The 27,738-nt window shown below is 42.8% G+C and overlaps 1 protein-coding gene across 1 annotated transcript in view; it reads left to right on the top strand.

Moving 5' to 3' along the window:
• Window positions 1-22,478, top strand: part of SH2D1A (SH2 domain containing 1A) — a 534,870-nt gene extending 512,392 nt beyond the window's left edge. Inside the window, exon 4 of the mRNA XM_069205937.1 lies at window positions 22,322-22,478. Coding sequence (XP_069062038.1) covers window positions 22,322-22,369 — 48 coding nt within the window. The 3' untranslated portion in view covers window positions 22,370-22,478. The remainder of the gene's footprint in view (window positions 1-22,321) is intronic.
• The last annotated feature ends 5,260 nt before the right edge of the window (window positions 22,479-27,738 follow it).

Below are 27,738 nucleotides of genomic sequence, written 5' to 3'. Positions count from 1 at the left end.
CACGATTGGCTTGAAGAGGTTATTGTTCCATTTCTTTCTTTAGGTGTACCATCTGAACCACGACCTATATATTCTAGAGGCAAAATTATTCAATTTATGAAATCTCATAGAAAGAAAATACACATTTTTGGTGTGTCCATTAGTCCAGATTCTATTATTAAACACCCACTTGGAGCTTTAGAAAGTTAGAAAATTCCGCTGTTTATGAGTTGAATTTCTGTTGCAGTTGTGATTTTAGGAAGTTACCCTTCATAGAAATGAGATATAAGGCATACATCCCTACTTAAAGCTTAGCGGAAGAGACACGCCATCACAAACATGATTGATACCCCAAACATGGATGGTATCTGGTCCAACATATTACCAGTGCATTTTAGCCTAAAGCACTTGTAATGCAGCAGAGAGGATATCAGCCATGTTTGTGACTGAGTAGACCATGTGCCAAACTCCAAATAACACCCATTGTCCTGTCTTCCCCAGAGCTCCCATTCTAATGGAGGAGCCGTCCAACTTGAGCTTCTTATTCTCACAGAGCAACAGGGGTTTCAGCATACAAATCTGCTTGGGAGTTAATTTTTTTATGACAGTTGGTATGATTATTATGATTAGAGATGGGAGCATTTAAGTGCCCTAGATTGTGTTATTTGTGCTATTTTATTATAGGGAAACATTTTTTTTCCAGTCCATGAACGTCAATTCACCAGAAGGCCAGGGGTTGCGAAAGTGACATCACTCACCATTTGGCCTTGCATACACAATCAGACATATACTCTCTCACCTAAACACACTCTCACCTGCAAGCATGAACACATCATACATTGAAAAGCATTTTTATTTACCTCTGCTGCCAGGGAGATTCATGTTCCAGCTAATTGTATTCCATTTTTTATTTCACTAATAGTGAATAATATGTTATTATTCACTATTAGTGTAATAACAAAATTGACAAAAAACAAGGAGATTGGAGCCCTACACCGGTGGCCATAAGGATGAGCTGCCCTTGTGTTCCTGGAACTTATTTTGTTACCTCTGAGGTCAATGGTCGCATTGCAGTTCCAGGGGTCACAAGAGGCAAGCCAGGGGTCGCAGTGATGACCTGTGGTGATCCATAAATGACGCCATTGATGTTGTTTCGTTTTCTGATGATTTTAATTCGTGATGATTATGCATTTTTGTGTATGAATCTGAGATTCAACAGATTGCATTATGAGTTATTCTTTATTTGACTCTAGTGTTTGCTCAGATCAGTGCAGACAGGCAGCAATGATGGTGGTTGCACACCCAGTCTATTACTATTACACTTGTTTGAAGATTAGCTTCACTGCGACTGTCTATGTTTGTTCAATGTGATATTTGTTTTCCATTCATGTTGTGCCAGATGTTCTGTTCTAGGTCTCCATTTATGGCTTCTTAATTGCATTTTTATGCGATAATGTGTTTGCCGATCAAAAGCCATCGGTCGGTGATTTAAAATATGTTCGTTTTCAGTAAAATGAAAAAATATAGGTTGTTCATCAATCAGACTAAATGGACACTTTCTTTCCATGCCCTTTGAATTTGCTATTGGGCCTGGTCTATACTTGTTGTTTGTAGAAGTTTGTAAAGGGGCTTCACTGCCTTTGTGTTTAGCTCCTTGATATGGAAATTGCACAAGAAATAAACATATAATAAATATATCATCTGAGAAATAGTGGTCAGAGAGGAATGAAAGCACATTATCAAGGAAATTAAGCTTAATATCAGTTTTCCATGCATTTATGGGATTTGTGAGAATGTCTTAGAACTGGGCCTCCTGGTGGTTTCAAGAAACATTTTTTGATTAGATGAAGGCATGCCTTTTTTACCACATAACGTTTCAGAAAATGCCTCCAATCTAAGGACCTGATTTAAGAGGGCCTAGCACCACTTTTGGGCTGCCTTTTGTCATTTTTTTACACTAAGGCGGCGATAAGGCGGCCTTTTCCCCGTGCCATATTTACAAAGTAACGCAATGCATGCATTGTGCCACTTTGTAACCCTTTGCACTACATTAGGCCTGTTCTAGGCATAATGTATGCAAAAAGGTTGTTCCCCCGTTTGGGGGGGGGGGGGGGCAAACAAATGGCACAAAGAAATCTAACATATTTATTTGCGTCATTTTTTTCGGCACTTTTAACGCCTGCTCAGAGCAGGCGTTAAAAGAGGTAACACCATTGTTTACAATGGACCCCTATGTACTGTTCAGGATTAGCGCCAACATTTTGGCACTAACTCTGAACAGTACATCAATAATGCCAAAAATTCTGCTGCTATTGGCCCCTACCCTGCACCATGGTGCACCATACCTTAGATACGCTAACATGTAATGTAGCATATCTTTTCTTAAATCTGGCCCCAAGTATCTCATGGGTCCAAAAACTAGACCACACAATTTATTAGCGGCTTGAAAGTATCTGTCAGCATGGTGAAAGTGAGCTACCTACATTACAAATTAAACATTCCTATGTACAGCTTATGTCACACCCAGCACCCTGACACAACTAGACCCCACGCGATCCACTAGCTACCCTAAGTGCACCGCTACTGGGTCTGATTTTGTGCAGATGATGTGGAGGTACAGTCATATTGAACACTTTTGGTGAGACATTTTTACTTTACAAGCTCTGATGATTGACATGGAACTTGCACCGGATACGCTGCTAGCTTTACTGGGCTATGTTCAGAATATACCAAAGAGTGTCCGACGATTTACCACAATTGCACTGATATTAGCTAAGCACAAAACTGCTCTGCACTGGGGGAGCAGACATTTGCCCCCTGCCAAAGCCTGGTTGAACAGCCTACTATCATGCGATACTACCAGTGTACTATGTGCCACACTTCAGCTTCAGACCAAAGATTGGAATTTGCAAAACTGAAATCTTGACTCCGGGTATTGTCTACATGTGTCTTGGCTAGGCCTTGTAGACTTGCAACTGTAACATCAGATGTAGCCTGATCTCTGACTTCATTGGGTTCCCTACTGCCTGAACTCCATTCCCATATATGAGGTCTTGCTGTTAGTACTGCACCACCAGCCTTTACTTGTGTCCTCTTTGATATGTTTCTTTATTATACACACTAATATGCTCCCCACACTTCAGGGGTTACTGTTGGTTTTGCTTATTTCATGACAAAATCATTAGAAAAGTTAAAAAAAAAGAATACATGGAAGATAACGCTTAGAGGTAAACAGCACCCCTTAGGTGTTACTTTAGATTTCACTTGACAAGGGCAAAGTCAAAGTTTGGGCCAACCGCAATGGAGGGAGGTCAGCTCAGGACCCACGTAGGCCCCAATGAACAAAATACCTCGCCTGGTGGCAAGCGAGATGCGTGGCGAGATGCGCCGATCAGGTCCATTCAGGAATGGCAATGTGTCGATCTTTTCCTATCAGTGATGGTTATGAGTCAGTTCTGGAGGTAAGCAAGGGAGCCGTGATACGTTGGTTCTGAAGTTTGATGCGCTGGGCTTCTCCATGCAGTCAAGGAGTCTCCGTAGAGTCTGTGAAACATGGTTTTGATGCTTTAGGTTTTCAAAGCAATGCCTTGGTTCCAAGAATGATGCACCGATTCTTATCCTGCAACTTGGTCAATGAGCCAGTTCTGCTACATGCAGACTGGAGATGTGTCAATTTCTGTGATACAAATTATTGAGTCAACTTGGAGTGAACCAGGCAGGGAAGCAGGGGTATCCCTGAGCCTCAAGCAACAGAAGGCAAGGCAACAAGTCCTTGGAGATCACTTATGATGTAAGACAGAATCCAGTTCTCCCTCTGCAGGTACAGAGAGCAGCAGACAGCAGGGCAGGACAGCAAAAAGCAGTCCTTCCAGGTCAGCAATCCAGCAGAGTAGCAGTCTTTGTTGCAGCACAGCAATACTTCTGACAGAGTCCAGTTGTACGTTCAGAAGTGTCTGATTTGGTAAGATATGAGACCCAGTACTTAAATCCAGTTGTGCCTTTGAGGTGGGGAGACTTCAAAGAAGGGTCTTTGAAGTGCACAGAGGCCCTTTCCTCCCAGCCCTAGCTCCAGACTATCAGTAGGGGGTAATCAGCCCTTTGTGTGGGTACAGGCACCTCCTGTTCAGGCAGTACCTCCTTCCCTTCCTGCCCAGGAAGAGCCATCAGAATGCATATGAATTCAGATGAGTACTCAGATACACCAAATCTTTCTTTGTTTGTGGCAGTCTAGAGGGAATGCAGAAAGTGGAGCTCTCAACCAATCCCTAGACGTGTATTGAAGACAAGCTGCAGGCACACAGAGCTGTAAAAGCAGAGAAATGTCCACTTTATGAAAGTGACATTTCTAAAACAGTTATGTTAAATCTGACTTTACCAGTGAAGAGCATTTATCATTACCAATCCAAAGATATGAAACATGGCATAGCTACGCCTTCTCAATCTGGAATTACAACTTCTAAGGCTATTAAGGAATTCCCAGTATTAGCTTATGAGAGATGTAGGCCTCTCATAGGCTAACATTGCGAAAAACAAGTTTGGAAATGTAAACCTTAGAAGTTCATGTCCTACCTTTTACTTACACAGCACCCTGCCCTAGGGGCTACCTAGGGCCTACCTTAGGGGTGAATTAAGTGTAATAAAAGGGAAGGTTTAGCTTTGGCAAAGGGTTTTAAATGCCAAATTGGGGTGGCAGTAAACCTGCACAGCTAGACTGTGCAATGGCAGGCCTGAGACATGATTAAGGGGATTTTTATGTGGGTGGCATAATAAGTGTTGCAGACCAACTAATCACATTTAATATACAGGCCCTGGGTACATGTAGTACACTTTACTAGGAACATTTCAGCACATTAAATATGCCATTTGAGTATGAGCCAATGTTACCATGTTTAGGGGAGAGAGCACAGCACTTTGGCACTGGTCAGCAGTGGTAAAGTGCAGTGTCTTGGAACCAGCAAAAACGAGGTCAGAAAAATGGAGGCAGGCAGATATAAATTTGGGGAAAGACCATCCTAAGGCTGTCAGATCTAACAGCTACAAAATCCAGTGCTATGGCTGCAAGGGTTTTCCTAAGGCTGTCAGGTCTAACAGCTACACAATCCAGTGCTATAACGTGCTACGCATAAGCAACACTGGACATGACATGTTTTTTGATGGATTTACACAAAGTGGATCAGTAATGAACGATTAAACAGTAAGTAGATATTTTCTGTTTTCTCATAAAAGAAACCAATTTTGGTACAATTAATTTAGGTATGTAAATTCTTTAGAAGAGTTTCTTGTGTTACTACTTGTTAAATTTGGCATCCTTGGCGTGGTCAACCCTAACTTTTTGCCTCTGTTTCCAAGATTGCTGATGTGTTCTGGACGCTGTTTTTGGTACTTTGGGCACTGTACCACTGCTATCTAGTGCCAAAGTGTAAGTGCTCCTGTATAAAATGTTTATGTGAGTGGCTTTCCATGATTGGCATATTTGCTTTACTAGTAAGTCCCTAGTAGAGTGCACTAGAGGTGCCCAGGGCCTGTAAACCAAATGTTATTAGTGGGCCTGCAGCACTGATTGTGCCACCCATATAAGTAGCCCTATAAACATGTCTCAGACCCGCAGTGTCTGTCTGTGCAGTCTTGCACTGCCAATTCAACTTGGCAAGTGTACCCACTTGCTAGGCCTAAACCGTCCCTTTTTATACATGTAAGGCACCCCTAAGGTAGGCCCTAGGTACCCCCATGGACAAGGTGCAGTGTATGTTAAAGGTGAGACATGTACTTATGTGTTTTACACAGTGTGAAACTGCCAAATTCAGTTTTCGCTGTTGCAAGGCCTATCCCTCTCATAGGTTGATATGGGGGCTGTCTTAAAAAGTTATTAAAGCGCAGATTCCCTTTGGGAGAAGATAGAAAATAAGAAGTTCAGAGTCTCTGAGCTCACAATTTAAAAATACATTTTTTACTGAAGTCGGTTTTTAGATTGTGTGTTTGAAAATGCCACTTTTAGAAAGTAGGCATTTACTTGCTTAAACCATTCCATGACTCTGACTGTTTGTAGATTTTCTGTCTGGGTCAGTTTGACAGTTTGCACCTCTCTCTAGACAGTGACACAAAGGGATCTGGGGGTGTTCCCGCATATCCTGATGAGCCATCTGGGCTGGAGGGGAAGGGGAGGAGTGGTCACTCACACCTGAATGGGTTGTGCCTGCCCACACATAATGCAGTCGCCAACCTCCTGGTGTGTGGCTGGGGCCTGTCCTGGACAAGAAAGGATCTTACAGACACTTGAGACTTTACGTTGAAGTTTACCAACTTCAAAGGCAGAAAGGGGTATAAGAAGAGGACCCCAACCCCAGACTTTAGATAACTTCAAGGATTTAAGAGGAACCTCTGCCTGGAGAAGAGCTGAAGAGCTGAGGAGAAGTGCTGCCCTGGCCTGTGACTGTGTGGTGTTGGGCAATCCTGCAGTTGATGCTTCTGCCTGTGCAAGGGGACAGAGACTGGGCTTTGCTGCATTCCTGCTTGAAAATTGACTCAAAGGGCTTGGAGTAGAGTTGTCTCCTGTTTTGAAGCCTTAAGGACAGCAAAGGCTTCACCAACCAGACCTGAGTCTACTTGCTTTGGACTCTAGATTACAAGAGGGTGCCACTCCAGTTCTTGGACCCCTGGAAGTGAATTCCTGGGAAAAAAAACAGTCTAACGATACCGGACGACACTGTGCGACTTCACAAAGTACGCCGCTGCCCGGAACTGGGACGCCGCTTGCCCCAAGGACGTGGACCTCGCTGAGTGCGAATACGATGACCCTGTGAGCTGACACCACTAACCCGGAACTGCAACACCACCTGCCCCGAGGCCGTGGACATCGTAGAAGTCTGGCGACCCTGTAGGACTCGCGTCGCTGCAACCGCCGATCCTGCCTGACTTTGCTGACACCAGAGTGTTGGAAGTCCAACATCCGTGACGATCCAATGCCATTGCAGTGCTGGCAGCCCTCTGATATCATCGCAACCCCATTAGGTTGCCCTGCAGCATCGTGACTCCGCCGGACTTCGCATCTGCTGGAACCAAGGGACCGACTTTGCATCTGACGCCGCTTCACCTCGACTGCCCTGTAGAGAGGACCCAAAGCCGCTGCGCGACGCCACAGTCCTTCTGCCCCGTGGCACCAGAACCAATGCTGCATCTGACTCAGTGAAGCCGCTCTTCCCGACTCCGTACACCAGCCTGTTTTCTACTTGTTTCTTAAGGTTCTGTACCTGGAGGGTTGAATGACTCTGTAAACGGCACCATTGGCATCACATTGTAGGAAACGACTCCGTCATGACAACGCATTTTACTAAATTGCAGTATTTGTGCCTCAAGGCACTGTTTTCTTGATTGTAAGTGCTAAATTCATATTATTAACTGCATATTGTGGATTTTTATCGTATTTGGCTGTGTTTATTTAAATAAAATATTTACTATTTTTCTAAACCTGTGTTGTGTCCTTTTGTAGTGGTTCACTGTTTTATTGTGTGTGTTGGTACAAGTACTTAACACATTGGTGGTCATTAAAACTTTGGCAGTGAGTGATAAAGAGGTGGTAATTCTGCCAACAGACTGGCGGTAAATACTGCCAAATTATGACCATGGCAGTGATACCTCCCATAGACAGACAATGTACCACTCCAACCACCAGGACGTTAACACCACTGACCACGGCAGTAGCCATCAACAGCAAGGTGGAAAACAAGGTACCGCCCACCATATTATGACATAGCAAACCGCCGGGGTGCCTTTGTGGGGACATGGGTGTAGTGTGGTGTGTGTTGTGCAGTGCATGTTGAATAATGTGGTGGGGTGTGGGGTGCATGACGGATGGCTGGGTGTTAGTGGTGTGTGTAGTTGTGTCTGTGATTTGCGTGTCTGTCTCATGTTCGTAAAGGGTTATGGGTAATGTGGGTGTGTGTTTTATAGTGCTGTTAGTGGGTGGGGGTGGTGTGTGTATTGGTGTCAGATGGTGTTGGTGTCAGATGTCAGATGTGTCAGATGTGTGTTTTTATATTGGCCAATGTTTTGTTGTTTTGTATTTGGGTGGCCATACTGACCGCGCCGGTGTGTTATGCCTATGGTTTACCGCTGTTGCATGTCCGCCGTGGTGATTCGTGGATCATAATGTGGAGGTGGTTGTTTTGTTGGCATGACAGTGTGGGTGATCGTACCGACAGTTTAACACTTACCTTTGATCTGGTGGATATGTGGTTGTGGCAGTATTCTGTCGGTTTAGTGTGTGTGTGTCATAATATGGCGAACGGATGTTCGCCTCCGCGATGGTATGTTGGCGGCTGTGTGATTTTCCTTTACCCTGACTAGAGTGAGGGTCCTTGCTTGGACAGGGGGTAACCTGACTGCCAACAAAAGACCCCATTTCTAACACAACTATGATGTTGTTCATGGTTCCACTTGTTTAAAAATGGTTGTGAAAATGGGACAGGATTTTGTTATTGTCTGAACAGATAGGTTTTATGTTTTTTTGATAATACGAATAAAGTTGTTTTGAATTGAACAAGGTGATTATGTTAACAGCTTCTATGCTGCCCACAAAGTGAGGTACTTTGAGGGAGGCTATAAGATTGTGGGGCATGTCTTTCACGTTCATTGGTCCAGTTTCTTCAGGATCATAGAGCAAGGAAACATGTTGTTATTACATGGCCTCCACTTGCCAGAAGAAACCTACATTTTCATCATGTCATTCATGCAGTGAACATTCAAAGGCATAGTCTTATTTTGTGGGTACTGTGATACTTCAGGATATTTGTTAATTACCTGAAAAATAGCAAGAAGAGAATTACCCATATTTATGATGGTTAAGATGAGAAGGATAGGAATTTAAAATTTGTGATATACTTTCATTCAGATAAACTAGTGTAAGAAATTGGGTTACTAGTTGAGGTGGGTAAAACCCTTCTCAAGCAGCAACCACAGTTCTTGTCATGGAGAGGTCACAAATGAACCACAAATTAACCTGTGCTCAACTCTCTGGTAGCTTGGCACAGAGCAGTCAGACTTAACTTAGAAATATATGTAATTTTAAAGATTTGAGTGAAAATAGTGTCAAAAAGCCCAAAGTGCCACTCACGGCTATCTACTGTAGTGTGAAGCATTGGGTTGACGGAACTTTGCTTCAGCTGGCTGTGAAAATTACAAGGTTTCGCCATCTACCAATTCAATTCAGCCTCTCCAGTGCCACACCAAGGGTCCAGGCTCTGAGGGGCATCACTTGGGGGTCAGGGACTTGCTCCAGCTGCTTTTGGGTGCTGGTTCATGTGGTCAGGAGTCTGTTATGTCCCTATGGCTCCAAACAGGAGGCCAGCAGAGTAACCCCTAGAGTCACTCTGGGAGTCCTGGGTGTAGGTGCAGTTTCAGTCCCTCTTACTCAGGCAGGAGGGCAGGAGGCCAGCAATCCAGCAAGGCAGCAGTCAGCCAAGGTAGTAGTGCTGCAGGACAGCAGTCCAGCAGAGTTGCAGTCCTTTCAGTAGCACAGCAGTCTTTCTTCCTAGCAGCCTCCCCACTTGACCAAAAGTGTACTGAAGAGTTGGTGTCTGAGGTCCATTATTTATACTATGTGCCTCCCTTGAAGTGGGAGAAGCTTCTAGAGGTTTTCCTTTGAAGCGCACGTTTCCTGTCTTCCCAGCCCTGGCAGATTTTCTAAACATGGCATTTTCAAAATTGTCATTTAAAATCAGACTTTAGGATCAGAGAGGATTTTTCATTACAATTTGAAAGACACCAAAACACAGTTAGTTACCGGTTCCAGTTTGGAAGTTACAGCTTATAAAATGTAATAAGGCATCTCCAATGTCATCCTATCAGAGAGGTAGGTCTTGCAGTAGTGAAAAATGAATGTAAGAGTTTTTTACTCCCAGGACATGTAAAACTTAAAAGTACATGTCCACGTTTTTAAATATACTGCACCATGGCCTCCGGGTTGCCAGCGAACTACGCTAGGAGTGACAATGAAGGTCTAGGCCTGGCAAATAGTTTATTTTGCCAGGTCAACATGGCAGTTTAAAATTGCACATACAGGCTACAATGGCACACCTGAGACATATTCAAAGGGCTACCTAAGTGAGTGGCACCACAAGTTCTGGAAGCCCACTACTAGCATTTAACATACAACCCCTGGGTGCATGTAATACCACTTTACTAGGGACTTACAAGTAAACTAAATATGCCACTTGGAAATAAGCCAATGTTACCATGTTTCAAGGAGTGAGCGCATGCACTTTAGCACTGGTTTGCAGTGGTGCAGTGGTACAGTGTACAGAGCCTGTGCATCAGCAAAAAGAAGATCAGCAAAAATGGAGGAGGAAGGCAAAAAGGCTGGTGGAAGAGCACCCTAATGCTGACAGGTCTAACAACTATGAATTATGCACAGCTAGTAGGAACATTAAAATATTGCTTCTTTTGCCCAAATCTCTGGGCCTGATTTACAAACTGGACTTTATAGTAGGTTTTGCTGTACTAGACTTGCACTACAAAATGCTCTATAAGTGCTATTCACAAACTGCACTTTATAGTAATTTACACTTTGGTAGTAGGTCCCTACTTCTTCTATTTTCTATGGGAGGGTGTTCCAGTACCACTGGTTAGCCATGTGTAGTGCTGGACTTACTACAATAGTGCATGTTACTACCAAAGTGCAGTTTGTCATACTGAAAAGTAGTAAACTGACTGAAAAGTGTAAGCTACCTTTGTAAATCAGGGCCTCAATATATGGAGAAAATGCACTTCATGAAAAGAACTGTTTGTTCACCTTGCTAGTTTCCTTTTTCAGGGGAGCAATTGTTTTATTCAACTTTGATGAGTGAGAGTTAATGTTGTGGCCTCCTGTTTTCTTAATTGGTTAAATACTCCCACTTCTAATTTGCTGGGATTTTTAACCTTTAATATATATCATTTCTCTGAAAGTCAGTAAACCAATAGTAAACCAATATTCATGTTCCTTGGAAAGGCAGGTGTGTCAGTTTTGTCTAAGAAGAATCACAAGAAGCAGATGTAGTTGTTATCTGTTTGAAAATATCATTTAGCAAGGCTTGTACAAAAATATGGGGCAACCCTGTATTCCTGGGAACCTGGGCATCTATAGTTAGGTAGTACAATGGTTTCTTTAGAGGAAGCCCTACGCCTGGATTTCACTGACTAACAACAACATGCACACATGTAAGGATATCGACAGGGTTTATTTACTGTTCTATACGCTGTAGACGAGTTAAGCACAATTTTGGGGGGGAAATTGTATAGTTGTTCCAGTGAAAGATGCAGTGACAAGTGGCAAGGTGAGTAATAGTGTTTGTCAGAATGTATGGCAATGTATGTTTTCTATTGTCATGACGTTTGAGTTGCATGGGGGCATTGCAGTAGTTACATTTTGTATGCACCTTTATTAAGCTGTCAGATCAGTTTGCACTTTGTGCAAGACAGTTGAATATATAAAGGATTGGCTAGATTAGTGAAAGTTAGTCATTGTGCGTTGGTGAACAAACCTGGTGACCTTGGTGCTTTGAGCTGCTGGAGAGCCTGGAATGAATTAGCTTAAATTGAATTGGAACTTGTCCTTTTATTAGAAGCATATGGTTCCTTGATTAAGCTTGAATACACCATCGAAAATGAGCAACTATATGTAGATTTGATTAAATCATATCATTTTAATAATTCAATTCTTTTTATTTTTAATTAATTTTCATGACTGGCTAATTAGGTATTATTTCTGAGGTACCCACTCTGCAATATAAGAGGTCAGTCTTCAAATAACATACGTGGCATAGTAAATCCTGAAATATTAACAGTAATCACTTGCATATTATTAATACATTCCTTGACAAAGCTGTACCACTCCAAAAGAACGCATCTATGATAATTAGTTTTGGTTAAAACATCTTTAATAATTCAATTACATTTAATTAGTTTAGATAGCAAGCTAATTATGCTTTACTCCTGTAGAACCTACTGTACAATACAACAGATCATACATAAGTGGCATATTACATCCTAAAAATAATAAAAACAATCATATTATTACCAAATGTATTTTTCATCAGAGAGCATCTACTGAATATTCAGCCAGCTTATTTCAGCTTTTTTTTTAATGTAAAAGCAACTAATTAGTTTAGCATAATTTTACAACATAAAAGAATGGTAATATGAGAAATATATGGTGAAAGAAACACAATCAGCTTACAAGAAAATTAAAAGGTTATTAAGGGATATTATGTTTTAAACAGAAAAAACAAGAGTGATTTATGAGTGTTTTATAAATCTATCTTCCACGCCACTAGGAGTAGGTGATATTTAGGATGTGGTTGGGAGTGAGGGATAGGTCCATGCATATTTGCAAAGCTCTGTTTAGAACATTTTGTTAATCCATGAGTACATGTATTTCTTTATAACAGGTGAGAGATCAATACGAGAAATTGGATGAAAAACGTTCTTCAGCATTTCTGTAGGTTACCCTTGAACAAGTGGTTAGAAGCACCCACTGCAGAGTTCCTTGTATGTCCAGCAGTTCCCAGGCAACAATAAAAATGTCAAAATAACTGGTAATTAATGTTCCAGCTGGGGAGTAATCGGAGTTTCTTTCTAGCTGCAGTTTTGACTCATTACAAAGTAGCACAGAGGGTTAATAGGCCTCCTGCAAAGAACATGTACAGATAAGAGAAATGCATTTAATGTCATTGGGACACAACCATGAAATGGTTGGCGGTAAGGCAGATAAAGGGCCCCAGGGCGCATATGCCGATGTGGACTGTGGCTGAGGCCTATATTGTTCCCCCCGATGCCGGCAATGTTGATGCGCACACTGCTTGCTGCACACAACATGGTGCATGGAAACAGTGCGCCTGATATGCTGGAGGTGCAGCAGTGTAGCTGGCATTAGCTTCAGACTCCGTCCTATAGCTGAAGCATGCCGCCACCTTGTCTGCGTAGCCGGCTCACCGCCAGCCCCATGGGAATGTCATAATGCTGCCGGTTTGACCACATTCTCACAACTGTGCTGCGTCTTACCTGCGGTCCGACGCCAACTCGCCATGCAGGGTCTCAAGCTGTACCAACACTCGGATCAGGATGATAATTGAAGCTAGTCAACCACTGAATGTGTCCTAGAACATCAAGGAATCAGGACCAATGTATATAGTCACCTATGTCACAAAAATAGTGAGCCCAATCAATGCTTACACAACCCAATCACTTTTAATTCTGTGGATACACCAATGCAAGGTTATGTGCCATGAAGCTGTGAAGTCATTCCATGCTTAAGCAAACAAATCATTCAGTGAGTAGCGCAACAGAAGGCTTCTAATGGTACAACCTACCAGAATAAACCTTTGTTGGGACATCTGTAAATTAAGAAGTCCTCAATAAATCGGCTTTAGTTATGATCCTCAATCAAGGCCCTCAATGGGCAGTTATCAGTAATTACTGGAACCCAAAAAACACAAATTACTACCAAGTTATCAGTAATAGAACCAATTGTGCAGCATGCGAGATACCAACTGACCTTAGGGCAAAACAAGTCCCCATCTGAGCCCACAGAGTCTAGAAAATAGTGGGGCAAACTAATAATTACATGTAATAAAATCAGCATTTTATAACCCATGTTACCATCTACATCACTCCCCTTAACACCATAAGGTGTACGCATGGGCCAGCATGCAAGCAAATTATTGGCAAAGAAAGCCTGGAGCCAAAAGCAGTCATGGTGTTACACACCCATACATATTTACATCATCTGCATTCTCAGATCCACATCTAGTACATCTAGAGTCAGTTCTTGTGTATGTTTTAAACTATTAGGTGAATAATGGAATCTGTTTACTATCTTACATTGTTGGTATTTCAATAAAGCAGATAAAACATTTTAAGAGCCACTTGAAAATCTGCTGCAATCTCTTAAAGGGAAACGTCTTCCTCTAATTTAGCTGACTATTTATCTGCCAAATATTTGAAGCAGTCCTCCTCAGTTGTCATAAGTATCTCATAAAATTCTTGATAGAAATGTTATTTTTATCGGTGCTTATCAATTCTAGGAGATCATAGGAATCCATACAAATGTCAGAGAGATTGATCTTCCAGAAAAGAAAATGTGTATGTGAAGATATATGAAAAACCTATACCATGGCAGATCAAACTCAGTCTAAAGATCTGATAAAAGTATTTCTGAGTTGACTAACGTTAGCCACTTCCTTGCCTATCTTTTGTAGAGTTCCTATATAAAAAGGGAAAGGAGGAATTAGACCATAATGAGTACATACATTCATGTTAGTAATGCTGAAAAATGTACACAAATCTGATCATATTTGTTTGGCATCCTGTTCCACTTATGTACCCATGTGTAATAAGTAGGATCTCAATGTTGAGAAAAGCAAGTTCTTGCATATTTCCTCAATGCCCTTTGATAGTCATGGACTAATTTATTATCATAATTGGTCAATACAAGGCAACACAGGTGCTGACCTTTTTAAGCACAATAATACAATTTTAACTCTAATAAGATCCAGCAGCCTTTCTGCAGATGTAAATTTATAATTTTGCAGATGTAATTCTGCAGATGTAAATTTATAAAGCTAATCACTCTATAGTTGAACAAACTTGAGCTTTGATAGGATCCAATTTATATCCTGAGACTTTCTCAACACATAAAGCCTCCTCCCCAAAAACATAAATAGCTGACCTAGTATCACTGGCACATCATCAGCATTTGCCATAAATTTAACCTCTGTTTCATTAACATCTACAGGTAAAATGTTATTCTTCAGTCATTTCAAATAAGGTTCTAGGTATAGCACATCTAACGGCGGTTAAATTAGGCATCCCTTTCAATTTCCTCTAGAGATCTAAATTCCATCAGAGATCTGACCCATACAGTAGAAATTGGATTAATTGATTGTACAAGTACACAGCACAGAAATATTTTAATAAATACCATTATTAGACCTGGCATCCTTGGTTGCTGGCTTCAGGACTCTAGGCACTTTACCACTGCTAACCAGTGCTAAAGTGCATGTGCTCTCTGCTTAAAACAGGTGACATTGGCTTAGCCACAAATGGCATGTTTACCTTACTTGTAAGTCTCTAGTAAAGAGCACTGCCTGTGCCCAGGGCCTGTAAATTAAATGCTACTAGTGGGCCTGAAGCACTGATTGTGCCAACCACATACGTAGTACTTCAAACATGTCTCAGCCCTGCCAGTTCACAGCCTGTATGCAGCTTTAACCTTCCCTATGAACCGGGCATGTTTACTCTCTTGCTAAGCCCAAAACCTTTCCCTAGACCATCCAAAAGGAAGGGTGCATTGTATTTAAAAAGTGGGACATATATTTTAAGGTTTTGCATGTCCAATCCCAAACCAATGTGACTCCAAGGGCTTGCTGGCTTTCCTCCTGTTTTCTGAAGTCTCAGGAACATAGAAGCCTTCCACCTCACTTGCTACAGCACCTGGACGCTGCCAGCTGTGAAGCCAAGTGGTGTCAATCCAGTGCTGGGCCATTAGAAGTGGGTAGAAGTGCTCCGCCAGACAAAATCAATGCTTCAACACAGCTGCTCCACTTGGAACTTGTGCCTTTCCATTGATGCATCATTGTTACTGCAAGGATCTAGGACACCTCTTCACCGATGGTGTGTTGCATCACCTTCATTTCTGATGCATCTCTGACTTTGCGTGACTCAGAACCGACACATTGCCTATATCCTAAGGATTGACAACTACATATCGCATCCTACTCGACATTGACACAAACAAGGTACATTTGCAATGGGCCAAGGCTGATCCCTGTATCGAACCCACACTCTATTGTGGTCAGCATGAACTTTCAGATTTGACCCAGTCTAGCGCGACCAGATAGCTCCGATTGGTGCTTTATGCTTTTAAGATATCTCCAGGTCTACCAATTTTTGTCATTCTGGTTTTGTTTTGTTTATTAAATCAAGCTTTAGTCTTCTAACCAGGTGTGGTATATTTTTGTGTGGTGTTTATACAGTTTTACTGTTTGAACTGTTATACAAATATTTAACAAATTGTCTCTTAAGTTAACTCTTAAGTTAAGCTTGACTGCCCTATGCCAAGCTACCAGGGGTGAGCCCAGGTAAATTTAGGGTGCTTGGTGACTTACCCTGACTAGGATTGTGGTTTCTGATTGGTCAGGGAGCATGCCTCTGCCAACCAGAAACCAGATTTCTAAGAAACATCACTTCCATAACTTTACATAAGAATCCCCAAGACACTAACCAAAGCCTTCTCAGCATCAAGGAATATCATACTGGCACATCTACACATAATAGCAAAGAATCAGTTTGCAGCATTGATATATATGGTAGAACCTCAACTCAGTATAAATTCAGGCAAAGTAAAGGTTTGATAACTTAAGATATGTGCATTGCAAGAATCTTTGAATATATTTTTGCATCAGTATTAACTAATGAGATGGGCCACTATGAACCTTTCTCATCAGACATGTCCCCTCTTTCACATGTATAGCAGTGCTAACAGAATTTCATCAAGGGGATATGTGTAAGCCTTGATCAATCGATTCATAAATATTGAGTGACACTAATATCAAGTTTTTAATATCATTGACAAAAATATTGATTTTTTAACCCCTTCGCTGCCAGGCCTTTTCCCCCGCAGGTGCCAGGCCTTTTTTTGGCCATTTGGGGCAGTTTGCGCTTAGGCCCTCATAACTTTTTGTTCACATAAGCTACCCATGCCAAATTTGCGTCCTTTTTTTCCAACATCCTAGGGATTCTAGAGGTACCCCGGGTTTGTGGATTCCCCTGGAGGAGACCAAGAAATTAGCCAAAATACAGCGAAAATTTTGTTTTAAAAAAGAAAATGGGAAAAAGGGCTGCAGAAGAAGGCTTGTGTTTTTTTCACTGAAAACGGCATCAACAAAGGGTTTGTGGTGCCAAACTCACCATCTTCCCAGATTTTAGGAACAGGTAGACTTGAATCATAAAACCACATTTTTCAACACAATTTTGGCATTTTACTGGGATATACCCCATTTTTACTATATTTTGTGTTTTTATACTCTTTCCAGTTAGTGACAGAAATGGGTGTAAAACCAATGCTGAATCCCGGAAAGCTACACATTTCTGAAAAGTAGACAAAATTGTACATTCAGCAAAGGATAATTTGTGTAGATCCTACACGGTTTTCCTACAACAAATAACAGCTAAAATAAAAAATATTGAAATTGAGGTGAAATAAACAGGCATTTTTCTCCATGTTTTACTCTGTAAGTTTTTCCTGCTATGTCAGATTTTTTAAAGCAATATACCGTTACATCTGCTGGACTCTTCTGGTTGTGGGGATATAGGGCTTGTAGGTTCATCAAGAACCCTAGGTACCCAGAGCCAATAAATGAACTGCACCTTGCAATGGGTTTTCATTCTATACCGGGTATACAGCAATTCATTTGCTGAAATATAAAGATGGAAAAAAAGGCATCAAGGAAACCTTTGTATTTCCAAAATGGGCACAGGATAAGGTGTTGAGAAGCAGTGGTTATTTGCATATCTCTGAATTCCGGGGACCCCATATTAGCCTGTGAATTAAAGTACATTTCTCAAATAGACAACTTTTTTACACAGTGTTAAACATTTAGAAGGAAAATATGTTGAGAAAGACAAGGGACAGTAACACTTGTTCTTCTATTCTGTGTTCCTCCAAGTCTCCCAATACAAATGGTACCTCACTTGTGTGAGTAGGCCTAGTGCCTGTGACAGGAAATGCAACATGGGCACATCACAATTTTACACTGAAATCTGACGTGTTTTTTGCAAAGTACCTAGCTGTGGATTTTTTCCTCTAGCTCAGCCGGAACCTAAGGAAACATACCAAAACTGTACATTTCTAAAAGCTAGACACCCAGGGGAATCTAAGTTGGGGTGACTTGTGGGGCACTCACCAGGTTCTGTTTCCCAGAATCATTTTCAAACCTCACAATTTGGCCAAAAAAACACTTTTTCCTCTCATTTCAGTGACAGAACGTTCTGGAATCTGAGAGGAGCCACAAATTTCCTTCCACCCAGTGTTCCCCCAAGTCCCCCAATAAAAATGGTACCTCACATGTGTGGGTAGGCCTAGTGCCCCCGACAGTAAATGCCCCAAAATACAACGTGGACACAACACATTTTCCCAAAGAAAACAAAGTGGATTTTGGCCTCTAGCTCAGCCGGCACCTAGGGAAACCTTCCAAAACAGTGCATTTTTTAAAACTAGACACCCAGGGGAATCCAAGATGGTGTGACTTGTGGGGCTCTCACCAGGTTCTGTTACCCAGAATCCTTTGCACACCTTAATATTTGGCAAAAAACATTTTTTCCTCACATTTCACTGACAGAAGGTTCTTGAATCTGAGAGGAGCCACAAATGTCCTTCCACCCAGCGTTCCCCCAAGTCTCCCTATAAAAATGGTACCTCACTTGCGTGGGTAGACCTAGTGCCTGCAACAAGAAATACTCCAAAATACAATGTGGACACATTACATTTTCCCAAAGAAAACAGAGCTGTTTTTTGCAAAGTGCCTAGTTGTAGATTTTGGCTACTAGCTCAGCAGGGACCAAGGGAAACCTACCAAACCTGTGCATTTTTTTAAACTAGACACCTGGGGGAATCTAAGATGGGATGACTTGTGCGACTCTCACAATGTTCTGTTACCCAGAATCCTTTTCAAACCTCAAAATTTGGCAAAAGAAAAATATTTTTCCTCACATTTTGGTGACAGAAAGTTCTGGAATGTAAGAGGAGCCACACATTTCCTTCCACCCAGCATTACTCCAAGTCTCTCGATAAAAATGGTACCTCACTTATATGGGTAGGCCTAGTGCCCACGAAAGGAAATGCCCCAAAACACTATGTGGACACATAAAAATTATGAAATACAAAACTACCTGTTTTTGTGGGAGTGGGGCACCTGCGTTTTTGGTCCTGGGCTCAGCAGCCATGTAGGGAAACCTACCAAACCCAAACAGTTCTGAAAACTAGACACCTGAGGGAGTCCAGGGAGGTGTGACTTGCGTGGATCCCCCATTGTTTTCTTACCCAGAATCCTCACCAAACCTAACAACATTTTGTTAAAAAATCAAACATTTTCCCACATTTCTGTATGGGATCACCACACCAGGATAAATTTCCTACCACCCAACACTCATGGTAAAAATTATACCTCACTGGTGTAGGTGGGCCAAGTGCCTGTGACAGGGAAGAGCCAAAAACCTGTCAAAACTGAGGGGGCACCAAAGCAAGTCCAAAAGGGCAGTTAGAAAAAAGAAATGTTTAGGCTGACAAGTGGGGCAGAATTATTATCGGTATAGATGCGGCAATGCTGGGTAGTAGGAATTTTGTGGATTCCTGCAGATCCCGGAAGGTTCCATCACAAAAATGTGGCACAAATGTGTGATTTCCAGCAAAGTTGGATGTTTGCATGGCATTGTGGGTAAGGAAATGGTGTGGGGTGCGTGTGAAGCATACCACCCTGGACTCACCCAGATGTTTAGTTTTCAGATGTTTCTAGGTCTTGTGGATTTTTCTACATGCAGCTTCCCAAAGTCCAAAAAGTGCAGCCCTCACCATTCCAACTGGGGACATTTTGAGAGTTAGACAAGCTCTCATGGCCCAAATGTAAAACCAAAACCCAAAATAATCAAATGCCCTCTTGCTTGCCATGGGATAAGTCGTTTTAGTGTGCAGGGGAGAGCTGAAAGACTGTTACCCCCTTCAGTTGGGGTGGGGGCATAACCATTCCCATACTGGTTGGTAGCCACCATCCCACTATTTTTGATTTTTTTTTCAAATTCTAATTCCAATTCCCTGACATCTAGTAGGCTTTCTTCCCCTAGGGGGAGTGGATCTGTGGTAATTGCTCCATCTGCCCATCGGTGTCCATACACCCACTCTCTTTTTTTTAAAAAACTTCCCTGGTGTTGGGTGGGCTTTCTGTCCCCCTTGGGGGCAGATCAGCCTTACAAAAATAGACCACAGTAATGTGCCCCCATGGGGCCACCCCCCAAACTAAACTGGTGTCTAGGGGGTTTCTGCATGCCCCCCCCCCCGGGGGGGAAGAAATGGCCTAAAAATAATTTGCCCCCTTGGGGAGATGCCCTTGCCCAAGGGGCTGCTCCCCTCATGTAAAAAAAAAAAGAAAAAAACTCCCTGGTGTCTAGTGGGCATTTCACAGAAATGCTGAGAAAAAACATCAAAGGAAAGGACGTGCCTTTCCTTTCCTTTGATGCCTTTCTCAGGCCCCTCCACGTGATCGGAGGAGACATGCAAAATGCATTTCTCCTCCAAATCTCGCTGGAAGCTGAGCTTCCGGTGCAGAAGGGCAGGCCTCTGATGAGGTCAGAGCGCGACCTCGCGCTGATGTCATCAGACGCCATGGGGGCAGGGCGGGGTCGGGGTGGAAGGGGAACGTCTTCCCCTTCCATCCCTGCCATGGTGGGGTGGGGTGGGGTGGGGTGAAGCCTACAGAGGGAGTGCTAGAGCTCCCTCCGAGCTCCGGTGCCGAGACGTAATGGTTACGTCCTCGGCACAGGAGCACTGTGCCACGGGACATAACTATTACGTCCCTGGCACAGAACCAGTTATGAAATGTTGTCCACCTGTGTCCAAATGTTTACTCTCTGTATGCTCTCTTCATGTTCCCCAAATTCCTGAACATTGTAAACAAATCCAGAACTGCTCAACGTAAAGCATCATGTACTGTATAACATCCCTTTTCTCCACAGAATATAATTCCTGACTACACACTTCCTGTTAACTCCTATTCTCTGTTTGTTATTCACAAGACACACATGTAATCCATTGTTTCTAAGATATCCTAGCTTTGTCTTAGATGCTACTCAGTGCTTTAAATAACTTATCATTCTCCTGGGTACTTGCTCTGATGTTGTCTGCTTACCTATGGCATGTAATTTGTGTTCTGAAAACTGTTGTCCTTTTCTTGCTGGAATGGTATACTGGCTTAAGATATCCTGTACAGAGTTCTGACACCAGTTGGACTGCATTCACACTTTTTAAAAACATAAATAAACACTAAGACAGCCATTACGAGTTTGGCGAGCAGAGAAGGCCGCCCGTTAAACTCCTGTAGTCAGGTTGCCGCCAGTGCGGCTGCCTTTCCGCGGGCCCCGTTACGAGTTCCCTGCTGGGTCAGCGGGTGAAAACTGCATGGAACAGCCCACAATATTAACGCCGGCTCAGACAATGCAGACAGTGAAAAGCACGACAGGGCTGTCTTTCGGGACCCCTGCATTGCCCATGCCTAGTGCATGGTCAGTGCAGGGGGCCACCATAGGGTCCCCTGCATGCCGTCTCCGCCAGCTTTTGCATGGCAGTACAACTGCCATGTAAAAGCGGGCGGAAAGGGGGGTTGTATTCCCCAGGGCGATGCTGCATGCTGCGCTGCCCTGGCAGATTAGGTCTGCTGGCACTGCCAGCACTGCCAGTGGAGGGAAACTGGCAGTGCTGGCGGTCCAACCATGGCGCAGCCACCACGGTCATAATGTGGTGGTCAGACTGCTGCCAAAGCGGTGGGACCACCGATTTGGCAGTGGTCATGCTGCCACTGTGACCGTGGTGGTCTGAAGACCGCCAGGGTCATAATGAGGCCCTAAGGGTCTGATTGTGAGTTTGACGGACGGGAAGGCCCATCCAACAAAATCCCGAAAGGGTGGCCACCACATTTGTGGCGACCACCCTACCGACCCTATTAGGGAAACAGGCGGCAGCATTGTCACTGGCTCGTAATTGTGCCAACAGCAATGCTGTTGCCTGCAGTGTGCACCAGCACCCTCCCAATATTCACTGTCTGCAGAGCAGGCAGTCAGTGAACATTGCAACGGTCTTGGGCAAGGTGACCTCTGCACTGCCCATACCAAGTGCATGGGCACTGTAGGGGCCCCCCTGTGGCCCCCTGCACCTGTTCTCCTCCAGCCTTTTCATGGCAGTGAAACTGCCATGAAAAGGCTGGCAAAGAATGAGTTTGTAATCCACAGGCAGCGCTGCATGCTCACTGCCCTGGCGGATTGCGATCTTTGCCCATCATCACCGGTCGGGATCACCGATCCCGGCAGAAATGGCAAAACCCTGGCAGTCTGACCACCAGCGCCTTAATGTGGCAGTCAGACCACTACAGCATTGGCGGTCCTGACCATCACTGTGGGGCTGGCGGTCTGAAGACCACCAGCCTCGTAATTAGGCTCTAAATTTCCATTTGCACAATTAAATCACCCAAATTAAATATTTGTGAATAGTAGTCTTTTACAGTTTAAAAATGAAATGTTTTAAACTATTTTTTCTTTTTTATCACAGGTGGATTCGTCCAATCTGAGAAAAGGAAAAAACACATACAGTATTTAGAACTTGGATTCTTTGCCGAATTGAAGACTCCTACGTACTTCTTTTGCACAATGTGTGGTCATTTGAAGAAATGTACTTTGTATGAAACTCTATACCATGTTTAATAAAGCGTTCATCATTTTGCCTTAGTTATTGCTTTAGTTGTACACAGCTGAATGGATTTCCTTGCGTGTACTGTTGTTTATCGTCTTTTGTAAGATAATGTTTTCATTTAACTTTCTACCTGTTTTTTACCATTGAAATGTCAATTTTTAAAAAGTATTTTCAAAACGACCCATCATAAAATAAAATATTCAATACATATATTTTGCCAAATGCTTCAATGAGTTATAAGGACGGAGCATCCCAGCCAGGGACCCCTTTTGTGGAGGAGAAAGACAGTTACTTGGAAGAGTTTTGGGACATTTAGGTAGATATATGTTGTGGTTTAGTGGCTCTTTACTCTGTGTGTGCAGCATGAAAACACAGTGCATCATTCTCATACTCAGCATTAGAGTTGGACCGGCTTTTTATCTCACCTGGCATTTCCTGGAGGACCGGGGCCGTGAAAGGCCATTTTGTTTTTTGCAGCATACGCAGGTAAGGAGCCAGCAACCACAGATTGAAGTGGGCAATGGGAGAGATCACAGCATAAAGAATGGTGAGGGGGGGGGGGGGGGGCGGGGGCGGGAAGAGAGCATGGAGAGAGAGAAAATGGATGGCTAGGAAGAGAGGAAGGGGGTGGTGAACAAGAGAGCGGGATTGGTTTGAGCGTTTCTGCCAGGGCTTCTGTTGGTTGGTTTGCAGTCCGGTTCTTCCCGAAATGTCTAACTCCCTATTAGGAAGAGTGCAAAGAAGGTACGGGCTGTTCTCTTCGTTCTAGGTTTATATGAATATGTCCTAAATATTCCCAAATCTACAGAGTTACGGACCAATTCACAAAAGAAGCTTTTAGGGGTAACATATTCACGTACTCATGAAAGCCTTTGTGAGTTGGCCCTATTGTCAGTGTAACTACAGTTTCGCCTCTTGTTTATATAATGAAATAGAATACAATTAGAGTTTTGAAACTGGCACATTTTTTCACCATCAAAAAGATGCTGTTGAGAAGCCAGCAAACACCGCGGGCCCCCTAAATTGCAGATGTATGAATAAATGTTTTTAATAACTTTCCCTCCCCTTCCGCCCTCCCCCCCCACACTCCCCCCCCCTGCTAAAAGCGCTGAGACATATGCATTGTGTTAAAGATTTCCACATCAAAAACGTGAGCAACGCTTGTGATGCGCAAGCTAATGTTTTAAAACCGGTCTTCAATGAAATCTACACATGACCCTCCATCCCCTGTGCTGTGCTCACTCTTCTTTTTATTTCAAAGTGTTAGTTAATTTTAAATATTAAAGCAAGTGCAAACATTTGTTGTGCTACCAGTATACACACAAATTAGAAAAAAACTCTCAATTTGTCAGTTTTCACGTAATTGTACAAATAAGTCCACAGTGGAAGAGCATGTGGGAATAAATTAGCTTTACACTTTCCTGATAAAGACTATTTTTGCAATATGAAAACGGTGTGGTAATGCATTGTTTTCTTCAGTATGTATTCTTCCATTTATCGTACAGACTCTGACCAACTGAACCGGAAAATCCAGTTGCATTTTCAGAATAACCACAAATGAGCATGTACTCCTTGTTAAAACTCATTGGCCTCAATTCACGAATCAGTTTGTGTGCGTCAGTTGAACCTAGGTGTGCAGATGGCATGCTTTCCTTTTGCAAATTCCATTCGCAGAACATGAATATACACACGTAAATCGTATTATCCACAATTAATATTAAGTGAGAGTAAGTATGCTCACTGAGGTAGGAAGTCAGAGTTCCAGGACGGAAATTCTTTTGTATTAGCTTTGTAGATTTTCACAAGCTTTTGCAAGACACATTTCCATCCAGGACTGACTGAAGGATTTACTTCTGCCAAGGACTGCAGTAAATCTGTAATAACCTTAAAACCTGATTGGAGTTTGCTATCTCGTGGGTCGTCGAATAATAGCCCTAACTCTAAAACAAATGTATTCTAACTTTACTCGTAGTAAAGGAAGACTTTTGGTCTAGGTTTAGACCAAAATTCTAACCTTACGAAGAGTGAAGTTAGACTTTTCAGTATTCACAAAGGTAATTTACGAGTAGCATCTTTAGGTCTGCATTCAGGGCAGAATCTTAGCACTCGGGCGGATCACTCGGTGTGGAGATCCACCCCGAATGCGGAGATTCCACCCCAAGTGCGGACATAAAGATATTACTCTTAATTTAATTTTGTGAATACCGAAAATTCTTAAACTTAGACGTTGTTATCCTTGTGAATTGGCCCCCCTGTGTAAATAATTCTACGGAGCCTTTCTTTACCCAGAGTGCACACCAACAAATACACATGCAGAGGGTTTGAATAATATTTTTTAAATCGAGTACATTGCTGAGGCTAAAATTATAAAATGTAGTTTTTTTTTCTTTTTGGGGGAATGTCTTGTTGATTTTTATGAAGTACAGCTAACTAAACAGTGTGGTTGCCAACTTGTATCATAGTGATTCAGGTGGTCATTCTGACTTCGGCTGTGTTTTCCTCAGACTGCCGAAGCCGCGGGCGCCAGAAGACCGCTATATTACGAGTACTGAAGGATTTCTGCCACAATTTGGGTGGAAATCCTCCAGTAGTCATGCTGGCGGTCGGAGACGCAGAGGCAGTTCCCCTGCCATCGCCGCTCCGCCAAAAGGACTCCGCCAGCCGTATTGCGACCTGTAATACGGCCAGGTGGTGTCCTGATGGTGGGGCTCTGCCAATGGTGGGAGCACCGGGTCCCATCCCCTCAGGGAGGAGCACCTCATCTGACAAGGTAAGTGTCCTCCCCAAGGGGTGGGGGCAGGGTGTGTGAATGGATGTATGTGAGTGTATGTATGCGTGTCATGAATGGAGGTGGAAAGGGGAGTGTCTGTATGCATGCATGTCTGTCTTTGTGTAAATGTGGTGATGGTGATGCATGTGTAAGTGTATGTGAATGCATGTAGACAGGGGTGGGGGTAGTGTGTGTTGAGGAAAAAAGGGGGTGGAGTGAGTATGCGTGTCAATGGGGGTGAATGTAGTGAGTGCGTGTGTGAGTGGGGATGTTGTGCATGTGTTGCGTGTGTGTGCGAATGAGTGTAATTGTGTTGTGTGAGCGAGTGAGTGTCAGGGTGTGCATGTCTGTGGGTGCGTGAGTGTATGCAGGGGAGTGGGGGTAAGTATGGGAGGGGTGGGGGGTCACTACTGGGAGCAGGGGGCCAGAGGGTTACTAACAGGTTTGGGGAGATGAGGTGGGAATGTTGTAAGAGAAGGGAGGGTGGGGGGGGGGGTGGGAGAGTCATCTCCTGGCACCAGGAATGCAAATTCCTGTCACCTGTAGTCTTTCCAACAGGGAATCCCTGGTGGAAAGGGTAGTCGTGATACTGCCTGCGGTATTGGGTGGGCCGCCGTGTTGGAGATGCTTATCTCCAGCCCGCCGGTCTGACCGCCCTGGTGGTATGCACAGAAAAGTGGTGGTTTGGCACAGGCCAAACTGCCACACTTGTGATGTGGCATTCACCACCAGCTCGTCCGTGGTGAGACCGCCACCTCGGCCGCCAGGGTCAGAATGACCACCTCAGTGTCTTTCACTATTTCACATTGAAACCACGAAATAGTATTCACCAGATTACTAAACATTCATGAAATAACTGGATATTAAGTATAGTAAAGTCTGATTTAACCATTCTGTATGCTTTCTCAATGTGATAGGGCAACGTCTCCATAAACGCATTAATTCTGTAAGCTCTTGTGTTATGCAAAATGCACAGACTGAACAGCTGTGTTCGTTACTTAGTACTTGCTTTTACTGAACACCTGAAAATTCTAGCTTTGCAAAGTTTGTTCAAATATGCTGTATTTTTGTATGTGATTAAGTATTCCTGATTCAAATCAGTGCCACAATCCACTTATTGAAGCAAGCCACCTATTGAAGCAGAAGTAACAGCATATAAAATAGAAGATTTTAAAAAATGCATATACCTGTTTAAAATATGTGAAATTGACTGGTGCAGCTCTGTCCATTTCTCTGCCAGTCAATATTCAGATATCATTTCACTGAGTCATTTCTTTATTGGAGTAATGAGGGAGTTGTAAAGGGAACATGCAATCTCAAGCCTGACACAGAAAGTTTCAAAAGATATTGTCTTGTTCTGAATTATATAGATTGTACCAAGAGACAGTGTGGGCCACATAAATGTGTTGAATGTCTGGAAATCGAATGAAGTCAAGACCAGGCTCAGTGAACCTCGCCAAGACGCTCAGTAGTCACAGAGTACTGTTTTCTTAGTGTTGTATAGACTAATCCTACCTTATGTGAATAACAGAATTATGTAACCAATAAATCCGACAGACAACTCTATTACCAAGTTAACCTGTTACCAAGGCAATTATAAGCATAAAGAGAGAAGAACAATGTGTTACTCGTAGTGTACTTTTTTTAATCTGTTGTCTAAAGGTTGGATCAAGGGATTTTCCCAGAAAAAAAGAGACATTGGTAAGACATTGAAAAGTCTTTTAATCGTTTCTGGATAAAAGGTTACTAGTAATGTTTTTATTGGTTATTGTCACATCCATATTCTTGTTTCTCTTGTCATTCTTGCATTGAACATATTTTATATTGTAATAAACCATTTATAATCATGTTTTGTTTGCTGTCCTTATTGGAAAAAGGATTTGTGACAACAGAATGCATGTGTTTCCTCTGGCAAATTGTAGCTTTAACATTTACAAATTGATCTCCTCAACGCAGGGAGTGCTTTTCCAGGTCTATGCAACACCATAGATGGAGAATGTCTCTTCTTTTGAGGTGGAGGAGAGACGGTAGAATCTTAATCTGTTTAATTTGATTTCCTTACAACACCCAAAACCATCAATTCATAGACAAAAATGAACCAAGTTCTCTTTAAGGTACATCTTGAATGTTTAACAGCTTGCCATGCTCAGGACTAAGGCCTGATTTAGAGTTTTACGGATGGGTTCCTACATCACAAACCTGTCCACTGTATTATGATCACTATAGGCTATAATGGTATCATAATACGGCGGACAGGATATCCGCCTCATTTGTGACAGAGTATTCTCCTCTGCCAAACTCTAGATCAGGCCCTTACACCTACTGAAGGGAATACAGATGTAAGTAATGATGAAGCAGAAATAAAAGTCCAGTAGTAACTTAGATCCTGATTTACATGTTGGGAAATGGTTTTATTACAGTTGCAATGGCAGAGTACTTTACTCCTGCCATGGTGAGGGTGCTCCATCTTCCATATTTAGAGATATTTAATAGCCCAGCAGGCATC

This window comes from Pleurodeles waltl, chromosome 2_1 (assembly GCF_031143425.1).
Source record: "Pleurodeles waltl isolate 20211129_DDA chromosome 2_1, aPleWal1.hap1.20221129, whole genome shotgun sequence".
Lineage (NCBI taxonomy): Eukaryota > Metazoa > Chordata > Amphibia > Caudata > Salamandridae > Pleurodeles > Pleurodeles waltl.
This window is presented reverse-complemented; position numbering and strand designations above follow the sequence as displayed.